We start from the raw sequence: 12,314 nt of genomic DNA on the forward strand, positions 1-12,314 counted from the left end.
GCTGCACCACTCGGGAGCTGTTAAAGGGGAGAGCTCCAAGCCTAGTCCTGGACAAAAAAAATGTAGAATCTCTATTGAAACACACAGAGAAATATGACGACACATTTTAGTTGTCTTAAAGGGGAGGATGAAACTATTAGGTGGGGGTAAGGAGGTGAGAGGGTCTTAAAGGGGAGGATGACATTATTAGGTGGTGGGTAAGGAGGTGAGAGGGTCTTAAAGGGGAGGATGAAACTATTAGGTGGGGTAAGGAGGTGAGAGTGTCTTAAAGGGGAGGATGAAACTATTAGGTGGGGTAAGGAGGTGAGAGGGTCTTAAAGGGGAGGATGACATTATTAGGTGGTGGGTAAGGAGGTGAGAGGGTCTTAAAGGGGAGGATGAAACAGGTGGGGTAAGGAGGTGAGAGGGTCTTAAAGGGGAGGATGAAACTTAGGTGGGGGTAAGGAGGTGAGAGGGTCTTAAAGGGGAGGATGAAACTAGTAGGTGGTGGGTAAGGAGGTGAGAGGGTCTTAAAGGGGAGGATGAAACTTGGGAGGATGAAACTTAGGTGGTGTAAGGAGGTGAGAGGGTCTTAAAGGGGAGGATGAAATTTGGGTGGGGTAAGGAGGTGAGAGGGTCTTAAAGGGGAGGATGAAACTAGTAGGTGGTGGGTAAGGAGGTGAGAGGGTTTTATAGGGGAAGATGGAGGATTAAAGTTGTCATCAGATTTATGATTCATTAAAAGCTAACCGTAATCTGGATTAATCTTTAATCCGTCAACTTTAAAAATAGAATCCTAACCCTTACCCTTCCATTTTAAAGCTAGAATCCTAACCATAATCCTTCCATTTTAAAACTAGAATCCTAACCATAATCCTTCCATTTTAAAGCTAGAATCCTAACCATAACCCTTCCATTTTAAAGCTAGAATCCTAACCATAATCCTTCCATTTTAAAGCTAGAATCCTAACCATAATCCTTCCATTTTAAAGCTAGAATCCTAACCATAACCCTTCCATTTTAAAGCTAGAATCCTAACCATAATCCTTCCATTTTAAAGCTAGAATCCTAACCATAATCCTTCCATTTTAAAGCTAGAATCCTAACCATAATCCTTCCATTTTAAAGCTAGAATCCTAACCATAATCCTTCCATTTTAAAGCTAGAATCCTAACCATAATCCTTCCATTTTAAAGCTAGAATCCTAACCATAATCCTTCCATTTTAAAGCTAGAATCCTAACCATAATCCTTCCATTTTAAAGCTAGAATCCTAACCATAATCCTTCCATTTTAAAGCTAGAATCCTAACCATAATCCTTCCATTTTAAAGCTAGAATCCTAACCATAATCCTTCCATTTTAAAGCTAGAATCCTAACCATAACCCTTCCATTTTAAAGCTAGAATCCTAACCATAATCCTTCCATTTTAAAGCTAGAATCCTAACCATAATCCTTCCATTTTAAAGCTAGAATCCTAACCATAATCCTTCCATTTTAAAGCTAGAATCCTAACCATAATCCTTCCATTTTAAAGCTAGAATCCTAACCATAATCCTTCCATTTTAAAGCTAGAATCCTAACCATAATCCTTCCATTTTAAAGCTAGAATCCTAACCATAATCCTTCCATTTTAAAGCTAGAATCCTAACCATAATCCTTCCATTTTAAAGCTAGAATCCTAACCATAATCCTTCCATTTTAAAGCTAGAATCCTAACCATAACCCTTCCATTTTAAAGCTAGAATCCTAACCATAACCCTTCCATTTTAAAGCTAGAATCCTAACCATAATCCTTCCATTTTAAAGCTAGAATCCTAACCATAATCCTTCCATTTTAAAGCTAGAATCCTAACCATAATCCTTCCATTTTAAAGCTAGAATCCTAACCATAATCCTTCCATTTTAAAGCTAGAATCCTAACCATAATCCTTCCATTTTAAAGCTAGAATCCTAACCATAATCCTTCCATTTTAATTATCAGAAGGCCTTCCTCCTCCTTTTTTTATTCGTTGACTAACATGTTTATATTTCATTATTTTATCGATATCGTCGGTGTGGTGTGATCGCAAATAGAGGTGATTATTGAAGTCTTTGTTAACTCTTAGAGAACAGGAAAGAGGATGGAGTTGTTAAATCTGTCATCAGACCAATGATTAATTACGGGCATATCAGTAATTCTTTCAGCTAATGATTGTTCCACCACCATTAACTTGTTTTTTTAATCCCCTCTGAGTGGTCCAGCAGGTTACCATGGAGTTACCAACTGGCGTTACCACGGTGACTCGTGACTCATGGTTATGACGTATTTGGGAAATGAATACCTGTTGAAGGTGCATCACAATTGCTAAGTATAAACACAACTGGAGACAGTATTGAAAAGGCAGCACTGCTGTACCTATGGGAAGTGGTTTATACAAAATGGCTCAGTTGGTAGAGCATGGTGTTTGCAACGCCAGGGTTGTGGGTTCGATTCCCACGGGGGACCAGTACGGAGAAAAAAATCTATATATAATAATGTATGAAAATGTATGCACTCACTACTGTAGGTCGCTCTGGATAAGAGTGTCTGCTACATGACTAAAATGTAAATGTAGGTAGAACACTGATGTATACCTTTTTTAATACAAAATATCTATTTTACTTGTCTTGGATCCTAAATCTCTCATTCCCAAACGTTGTGATTTTTCCTTTGCCAAACTGTTCCTCAGTTGGCTTCATCCCAAATGACACTGTATTCCCTATATGCAGTGTATTCGGAAAGTATTCAGACCCCTTGACTTTTTCCATGTTTTGTTACATTGCAGCCTGTAGTCCACTTGTGGTAAATTCAATTGATTGGACATGATATGGAAAGGCACACATCTGTCTATATAAGGTCCCACAGTTGACAGTGCACGTCAGAGCAAAAACCAAGCCATGAGGTTGAAGGAATTGTCCGTAGAGAGCCGAGACATGATTGTGTCGAGGCACAGATCTGGGTAAGGGTACCAAAAAATGTATGCATCATTGAAGGCCCCCAAGAACACAGTGGCCTCCATCATTCTTAAATGGAAGAAGTATGGAACCACCAAGACTCTTCCTAGAGCTGGCCGCCCGGCCAAACTGAGCAATCAGGGGAGAAGGGCCTTGGTCAGGGAGGTGACCAAGAACCTGATGGTCACTCTGACAGAGTTCCTCTGCGAGGATGGGAGAACCTTCCAGAAGGACAACCATCTCTGCAGCACTCCACCAATCAGGCCTTTATGGTAGAGTGGCCAGATGGAAGCCACTCCTCAGTAAAAGGCACATGACAGCCCGCTTGGAGTTTGCCAAAAGGCACTTAAAGGACTCTCAGACCATGAGAAACAAGATTCTCTGGTCTGATGAAACCAAGATTGAACTCTTTAGCTTGAATGCCAAGCGTCACGTCTGGAAGAAACCTTGTACCATCCCCATGGTGGTGGCAGCATCATGCTGTGGGTATGTTTTTCAGCAGCAGGGACTGGGAGATTAGTCAGGATTGAGGGAAATATGAACAGAGAAAAGCACATAGAAATCCTTGATGAAAACCTGTTCCAGAGCGCTCAGGACCTCAGACTGGGGCGAAGGTTCACCTTCCAACAGGACAACAACCCTAAGCACACTGTCAGGACAATGCAGGAGTGGCTTCGGGACAAATCTCTGAAAGTCCTTGAGTGGCCCAGCCAGAGCCCGGACTTGAACCCGATCTAACATCTTTGGAGACCTGAAAATAGCTGTGCAGCGATGAACCCCATCCAACCTGACAGAGCTTAAGAGGATCTGCAGAGAAGAATGGGAGAAACTCCCCAAATACAGGTGTGCCAAGCTTGTAGCGTCATACCCAAGAAGACTCGAGGCTGTAATCATTGACAAAGGCACTTCAACAAAGTACTTAGTAAAGGGTCTGAATACTTATGTAAATGTGATATATACGTTTTTTTTTATATATAAATGTGCAAACATTTCTAAACATGTTTTTGCTTTGTCATTATGGGGTAGTGTGTAGATTGATGAGGGGGGGAAAAAAAACAATTTAATCCATTTTAGAATAAGTCTGTAACGTAACAAAAATGTGTAAAAAGTCAAGGGGTCTGAATACTTTCCGAATGCAGTGTATTCTCTATGGGCCCTGGTCAGAAGTAGTATGCCGGTAACAGGGTACCATTTTGGAAAGTAGAATGAATCAGCTGTTTCCTTTCTGACTGATGAGTCCAATAACATATTTACACCTAACTGGTTTTCCTCAGTATTAAGGCTTGTTCACCGTGTGTCTGTCTATCAGCTCTAATCATCACATTCTCCATTGCTAGCTAGCTAGCTAGCTAGCCAACTATGGATAACTTACAGTAAACGTCAAACAGTGCAGCCAGAATAACAGCAAAGTAGCTCCACTTTCATTTGTTTAAGCTGTTTTCTAGAGACATTTATTTAGATACATTCATAACAATGAGCTAACGAGGTGTGATTTCACCTGGCATAGAAAATGTGTTCTCTCGTCTAGGACACATCAGAGGAACTAGCCAACAACACAGCTAAACACAATCACTTTAAACTGAAGCTGGAAAGACTTCAAACTAGCTGCACTTCGTTTGACCTGTTTTCTATTGATAGTTCTTTGTAAATGTCCATAAAAATGATGCTGGTTCATGATTTTCGACTGGCTGAGAAATGCCTGTCTTTCATCCCGACTCCCGACAGCTGTAGATCGAATTTGAATATTGAAACAATGTTGCAAATGTCAGAGAGACAGATGTCAGAGAGACAGATGTCAGAGAGACAGATGTCAGAGAGACAGATGTCAGATGTCAGAGGGACATCTCCGCTGTTGAAAACTAAATGTTAGTCTAAAAGAAATGTGAGATAATATCTAGATGCTTTTTTTATAGTGGAGATCAAGTTTATAAATTGCCTGGCTGGGCTGATGAGACAGTGGATTGCAGCAGTCAGATGGAACAGAGTAAATAGGCATTTTAACGTCATAGATTTAGTTGTTGGTAACTTGCGGAATAGACACCGGCTGGAATGCCGTTTTAACCAATCAGCATTCAGGATTAGACCCACCCGTTGTCTAAATTCCAAAATTCACATTATCCATGCTCTCTGATTATTCTACAGCTAACATGCTTCATAAAATCTGGGTTTTGCTCAGAACAACCAGAATGATCTGTTGCCAATAGGGCAGTAAAGCCAATAAGCACAAACTCATGCACACACACACACACACACACACACACACACACACACACACACACACACACACACACACACACACACACTTTCAAGCGGCACATGAAATTGCAGCAATTGTCTATATACCCTCAGCCATGCTTCCACACTGAGTATGAATGTTTTCTATATACCCTCAGCCATGCTTCCACACTGAGTATGAATGTTTTCTATATACCCTCAGCCGTGGTTCCACACTGAGTATGAATGTTGTCTATATACCCTCAGCCGTGGTTCAACACAGAGCATGGGTCTATATACCCTCAGCCGTGGTTCAACACTGAGTATGAATGTTGTCTATATACCCTCAGCCGTGGTTCCACACTGAGTATGAATGTTTTCTATATACCCTCAGCCGTGGTTCAACACTGAGTATGGGTCTATATACCCTCAGCCGTGGTTCAACACTGAGTATGAATGTTGTCTATATACCCTCAGCCGTGGTTCCACACTGAGTATGAATGTTTTCTATATACCCTCAGCCGTGGTTCAACACTGAGTATGGGTCTATATACCCTCAGCCGTGGTTCAACACTGAGTATGAATGTTGTCTATATACCCTCAGCCGTGGTTCCACACTGAGCATTGGGCCTGAAGTAAAGGAGTTAATGGGTTGTTGGTGCGTCCCCGGGTCACAGAGTTCTTCTCAGAAGTAAAAGATGTTCTCGGGCTGTAACTCATCTCCCTTTGTCTGACGAGGAGCTGTGTTTCACGCGAACCGCTCAGGTGGACCGTGTCGTTCTGGACATGTGAAGACCATCTGAGGGTCAAAATGCCTGAGGATTTGTTTTGGTTGGTCTCGTCCTCCCTCCTCTCTAACGTCTCACTGGAGGACAGTGGGGAATGCTAGTGTGCTGTCATACATCACCATGCCACATTGTAACATGAGTGTTTGTGTGCCTACCAAGATCTTCTTGCTGGAGAGGGACCCCTTTGTCATCAACTCCACATCCTACAGAGTGTAATCTTCACTGAAATGGCTGTGATCTGTTAGGAACGGTCTGTACTGTGACCACTGTGAACCCGAAGACACGGAGGACTGCAGCCCAGACACAGGGACATCGGAGCAGCGGAGAGGAAGAGGAGATGGTGGAGAGAGACGAGAGACGAGAGAAGAAGGGAAGAGTGAAGAAGGGAAGTGAATGCTGCTCTGCTTAAAGTTCTACATGCGGTAAAGAGATCAGGGACATCGGAACAGCGGACAGGAAGAGGAGATAGTGGAGAGAGAAGAAGAAGGGAAGCGAATGCTGCTCTGCTTAAAGTTATACATGCGGTAAAGAGATCAATGGAACGCAGACCGTTGGGGGATAGAAGAACGACTCTGTCATTGGCTCACGTTCAACAAATATGATCTCACAAAGTTGATATTCGTCAAATCCGTTAGGATATTTGTGTTCTAACAGGCCCACAATGTGGTTACTAAAATCAGATAAGGATATATTTTGCTTTAGTTTTCGCTGCATAATATTTAGAAATAGTCATTTTCCGGGTTGGAAAAAAATGTCTTCTAAATTTTAACAACCGTCCGTATAAGCTAGTAGTATAGCTAGCTTAAAGAAATTGGTGGCAGTACTTGAAGACGTTTTTTTAATTGGAATGCATGATCGGTGATGATGACATGAACATAATAATGATAATAATGATAATAACAATAATAATGATGATAATAATGATAATGATAATAATAATGATAATGACACCGATAATGATGATGATGATGATGATAATAATGATAATGATGATAATGATAATAATAACGATAATGATGATAATTATTATAAGAATGATAAAAAATAGTGATGATAATGATAAACATAATGATTATTATAATAATAATAATAATGATGATAATAATAATAATAATAATGATGATAATAATAATACTAATAATGATAATGATAATAATGTTAATAATGATAATGATAATAATGTTAATAATGATGATGATAATAATGATAATAATACTAATAATGATTATAATAATAATGGGGCGGTAGGTAGCCTAGTGGTTAGAGTGTTTGACTAGCAACCGGAAGGTTGAAAGATCAAATCGGCGAGCTGACAAGGTAAAAATCTGTCATTCTGCCCCCTGAACGAGGCAGTTAACCCACCGTTCCTAGGCCGTCATTGTAAATAAGAATTTGTTCTTAACTGACTTGACCAGTTAAATAAAGGTAAAAATAATAATAATGATACTGATAATAATAGTAATTACTATAATAATGATAATAATACAAGTAATAATAATTCAACTTTTATAGAGATATTCATTACATAAAGAAAGTGCTGTAAAACAACAACTACAAAAAAATAGCAATTAAAAAAAAAAAAAAAAAATAATAATAATAATAATAATAATAATAATAATAATAATAAAAATAAAAAATAAATAATAATAATAATAATAATAATAATAATAATAAAAATAAAAAATAAATAATAATAATAATAATTAAAAAAAATATATAATAAAAATAATAAAAATAATAATAATAATAAAAATAATAAAAATAAAAATAATAATAATAATAAAAATAATAATAATAAAAATAATAATAATAATAATAATAATTAATAATAATAATCAGAATGAGAAGGTTGATAAAGTTCATGGCTTGAGTGAGGTCAGCGGAGAGAGGGGATGGTTAAAGGGGAGACCCAGGCCAGGCAGCACGTTGTCATCACGGTTTCTCGCCATTCACTCCGTCTGTGGCTTCGTAGTAGGAGTCAGTCAGAGGAAGTTAGAGTTTCGTACCAGACACTGGACTAGCTAGCTAGCTAGCTACTCTTCACTACTACCAAAATGCAGCACTCACTTTATGTGATGCTACGGCAGTCACGAGGCACCAGAAAGCACCACAACACTTCAATAGTAATTCATGAGTAGCCTTTTAACTTAGTCCTCCACACAGTCATCTGTCATCTCTGTACACCTCTGTATTTAGGCTTCTCTCCATCAACCTCCGGACAGTTGGCATAATAAAATCAAAACATTGCATGCTTGCCAGCTAACATTAGCTAGCTAGCTTAGCCAACAACTAACCTCCAACTTTCAGTCTTGAAAACATGTTGTATTCAAAATATTCAGACTATAATAATAATAAGCTAAATCAATATAACTAGTTCATTCATAAAACAACGTTTGTAGGGAAAAAATGCTATTAAAAAACGATATATTATTATAATATTTACAAAATGTTTAGGAGCTCTCTGCCTCGGCACACTCATGGCGCCATGGCAACCACAGAACCAGTCCTTAGATGTGATTGTAAAACATTAAAAGTAACTTTGGTCCTGTATGCGATTTTATAAACTGTAGTAATTTAGATGTGATTCTGAAGCCGAATATCTCTATAAAAGTAACTGTAGTCCTTTAATATGATAATTAAACCTGCTGTTGTCCTTTAATATGATAATTAAACCTGATGTCGTCCTTTAATATGATAATTAAACCTGATGTCGTCCTTTAATATGCTAATTGTACCTGATGTCGTCCTTTAATATGATAATTAAACCTGCTGTAGTCCTTTGATATGATAATTAAACCTGCTGTAGTCCTTTAATATGATAATTAAACCTGCTGTTGTCATTTAATATGATAATTATACCTGATGTCGTCCTTTAATATGATAATTAAACCTGCTGTTGTCATTTAATATGATAATTATACCTGATGTCGTCCTTTAATATGCTAATTAAACCTGCTGTAGTCCTTTGATATGATAATTAAACCTGATGTCGTCCTTTCTTCTCCAGCTGGATGCAGACCGAGATGAGGAAGAAGTGTTTTGTGACATCAGCATGACAGTGGACAACAAGCTGTTTCCCTCCAAACAACCTGTCGCTGGTAAGAAAACACTTATTCAACTTTATTCTAATGTATACTATTTATCAATGACTCCATCACCTTCCTCCGGCTCACGCCACGAACTGACCCTCTGTCTTTGGAGGATGCAGAGCTCTATGTATTAACCCTCATCTGACCAAGTAGAGGTAGGTTGACGGACAACGCATCTCTTTCACAGTAATGACCTGTGGAAGAAACGCAAAGGGAAAGGAGAGGGATTGAATAATGAGCGGAATGAAAGATGTCCAGACTAGAGCAACATTGAAGTCCTTCAGCCAGAAGAGGACTTGGCCACCCCTCATAGCCTGGTTTCTTCCTAGGTTCTTGGCCTTTCTAGGGAGTTTTTCCTAGCCACCGTGCTTCTACACCTGCATTGCTTGCTGTTTGGGGTTTTAGGCTGGGTTTCTGTACAGCACTTTGAGATATCAGCTGATGTAAGAAGGGCTATATAAATACATTTGATTTGATTTGAAGGGATACTGCGAGATTTCGAGATATCGAGATCATGGAAGTTAGCATACTGTTAGCTTAGCGCAATTGCTGGAAGTTTCTGGGTACAGTAACCAGCTCTTCTCAATAGCAAGGAAATATACCTTCTAACTACTCCAACCTACTACCTACTTCCTCATTCCGTCCTGTTGTCGCAACTCTATTTCTTGAACTGCATTGTTGGTTAAGGGCTTGTAAGTAAGCATTTCACTGTAAGGTCTACAGTACACCTGTTGTATTTTGCGCATGTGACAAATACAATTTGATTTGACAATACCCCCATAACGACAAAGCAAAAACAGGTTTTTAGACATTTAGATAAAGCTGAAATATCACATTTACATAAGTATTCAGACCCTTTACTCAATACTTTGTTGAAGCATTTTTGGCAGTGATTACAGCCTCGAGTCTTCTTGGGTATGACACCACAAGCTTGGCACACCTGTATTTGGGGAGTTTCTCCCATTCTTCTCTGCAGATCCTCTCAAGCTCTGTCAGGTGGGATGGGGAGCGTCGCTGCACAGCTATTTTCATGTCTCTCCAGAGATGTTCGATCGGGTTCAAGTCCGGGCTCTGGCTGGGCCACTCAAGGACATTCAGAGACTTGTACCGAAGCCACTCCTGTGTTGTCTTGGCTGTGTGCTTCAGGGTTGTTGTCCTGTTGGAAGGTGAACCTTCACCCAGTCTGAGGTCCTGAGCGCTCTGAAGCAGGTTTTCGTCAAGGATCTCTCTGTACGTATTTCATCTTTACCTCAAACCTGACTAGTTTCCCAGTCCCTGCTGCTGAAAAACATCTCCACAGCATGATGCTGCCACCACCATGCTTCACCGTAGGGATGGTGCCAGGTTTCCACCAGATGTGACGCTTGGCATTCAGGCCAATAAGCACAAACTCATGCGCGCACACACACAATTTCAAGCGTCACATGAATTTGCAGCAATTGTCTATATACCCTCAGTCGAGAGAGGAAGGAGCCAGTAGGAGAGAGAGGAAGGAGCCAGTAGGAGAGAGAGGAAGGAGCCAGTAGGAGAGAGAGGAAGGAGCCAGTAGGAGAGAGAGGAAGGAGCCAGTAGGAGAGAGAGGAAGGAGCCAGTAGGAGAGAGCGGAAGGTGTCAGTAGGAGAGAGAGGAAGGAGTCAGTAGGAGAGAGAGGAAGGAGCCAGTAGGAGAGAGAGGAAGGAGCCAGTAGGAGAGAGGATTTCTACTTCTTCTAAATCTTTTTAAATATTGTGTGTTTGAGCTACATACTTATGTTGGTGAAGGACATTTTTTTTCTTTGGCAGACCTTATTTTTGTATTGACATTTTGTCAATAAAACTCATGAATGAAACTGTTTACGTAAAAAGAAAACATGGTAAAACACTTAATTGTGATGCTAAATATAAGGGCTGGACACATGAAATCAGATAAATGAAAAGTCCTTTCCTTTCCCATCGTCACACACATGGGGTCAGTCACACAGACAGCTCTGTGCTGAAGGACACAGTAGGATGCTGAAGAATTAGTCAGCTTCCTGTAGTGCTGGCCCAAGGCTCTGTGTGTGTGTGTGCGTGTGTGTGTGTGTGTGTGTGTGTGTGTGTGTGTGTGTGTGTGTGTGTGTGTGTGTGTGTGTGTGTGTGTGTGTGTGTGTGTGTGTGTGTGTGTGAGATAGAGAGAGAGCTTTGACGATCTCAGATAAACCTGGATTTTCACTGAATGAATCATGTAAAAGTGGTGAAGCTCCTTCTGAAGACAAAAAAAAAAGTAAAAGACAATAATCTCTAAAGAACGACGCTGACTTAAGGCTACTAAACTAGCAAGCCTGCTAGGACAGGACAGAGGGGTGAAGCCTGCTAGGACAGGACAGAGGGGTGAAGCCTGCTAGGACAGGACAGAGGGGTGAAGCCTGCTAGGACAGGACAGAGGTGTGAAGCCTGCTCGGACAGGACAGAGGTGTGAAGCCTGCTCGGACAGGACAGAGGTGTGAAGCCTGCTCGGACAGGACTGAGGTGTGAAGCCTGCTAAGACAGGACAGAGGGGTGAAGCCTGCTCGGACAGGACAGAGGTGTGAAGCCTGCTAGGACAGGACAGAGGGGTGAAGCCTGCTAGGACAGGACAGAGGTGTGAAGCCTGCTAGGACAGGACAGAGGGGTGAAGCCTGCTAGGACAGGACAGAGGGGTGAAGCCTGCTAGGACAGGACAGAGGGGTGAAGCCTGCTAGGACAGGACAGAGGGGTGAAGCCTGCTAGGACAGGACAGAGGGGTGAAGCCTGCTAGGACAGGACAGAGGGGTGAAGCCTGCTAGGACAGGACAGAGGGGTGAAGCCTGCTAGGACAGGACAGAGGGGTGAAGCCTGCTAGGACAGGACAGAGGGGTGAAGCCTGCTAGGACAGGACGGAGGTGTGAAGCCTGCTCGGACAGGACGGAGGTGTGAAGCCTGCTCGGACAGGACAGAGGTGTGAAGCCTGCTAGGACAGGACAGAGGTGTGAAGCCTGCTAGGACAGGACAGAGGGGTGAAGCCTGCTAGGACAGGACAGAGGGGTGAAGCCTGCTAGGACAGGACAGAGGGGTGAAGCCTGCTAGGACAGGACAGAGGTGTGAAGCCTGCTAGGACAGGACAGAGGTGTGAAAGCACTTGAGCCCACCAATGACAGCAGAGCATCACAGCCCCACCCTCTGTGACATGGTGACCCCCCCCGTGCAGAAGTCATCACTGTATAGTAAGTAGTACCCTTTAAATATGAAAAACAGCACTGGAATAAGTACTAAAATATAAGCTTCTCAAGGACA

General features: G+C 41.3%; 1 protein-coding gene across 3 annotated transcripts in view; it reads left to right on the plus strand.

Annotated features, from left to right (window-relative positions):
• The window catches only part of ak5 (adenylate kinase 5), a 197,447-nt gene that overhangs the window by 75,977 nt on the left and 109,156 nt on the right, over positions 1-12,314 (plus strand). For all 3 annotated transcript variants that reach the window (XR_014391817.1, XR_014391818.1, XM_045714398.2), the window contains exon 7: positions 8,964-9,054. Coding sequence is in view for 1 of the 3 variants with exons in the window: in XM_045714398.2 (XP_045570354.1) it covers positions 8,964-9,054 (91 nt within the window). In the remaining 2 variants the exon portion in view is untranslated. The remainder of the gene's footprint in view (positions 1-8,963; positions 9,055-12,314) is intronic.

Source organism: Salmo salar, chromosome 03 (genome assembly GCF_965601325.2).
Source record: "Salmo salar chromosome 03, fSalSal1, whole genome shotgun sequence".
NCBI lineage: Eukaryota > Metazoa > Chordata > Actinopteri > Salmoniformes > Salmonidae > Salmo > Salmo salar.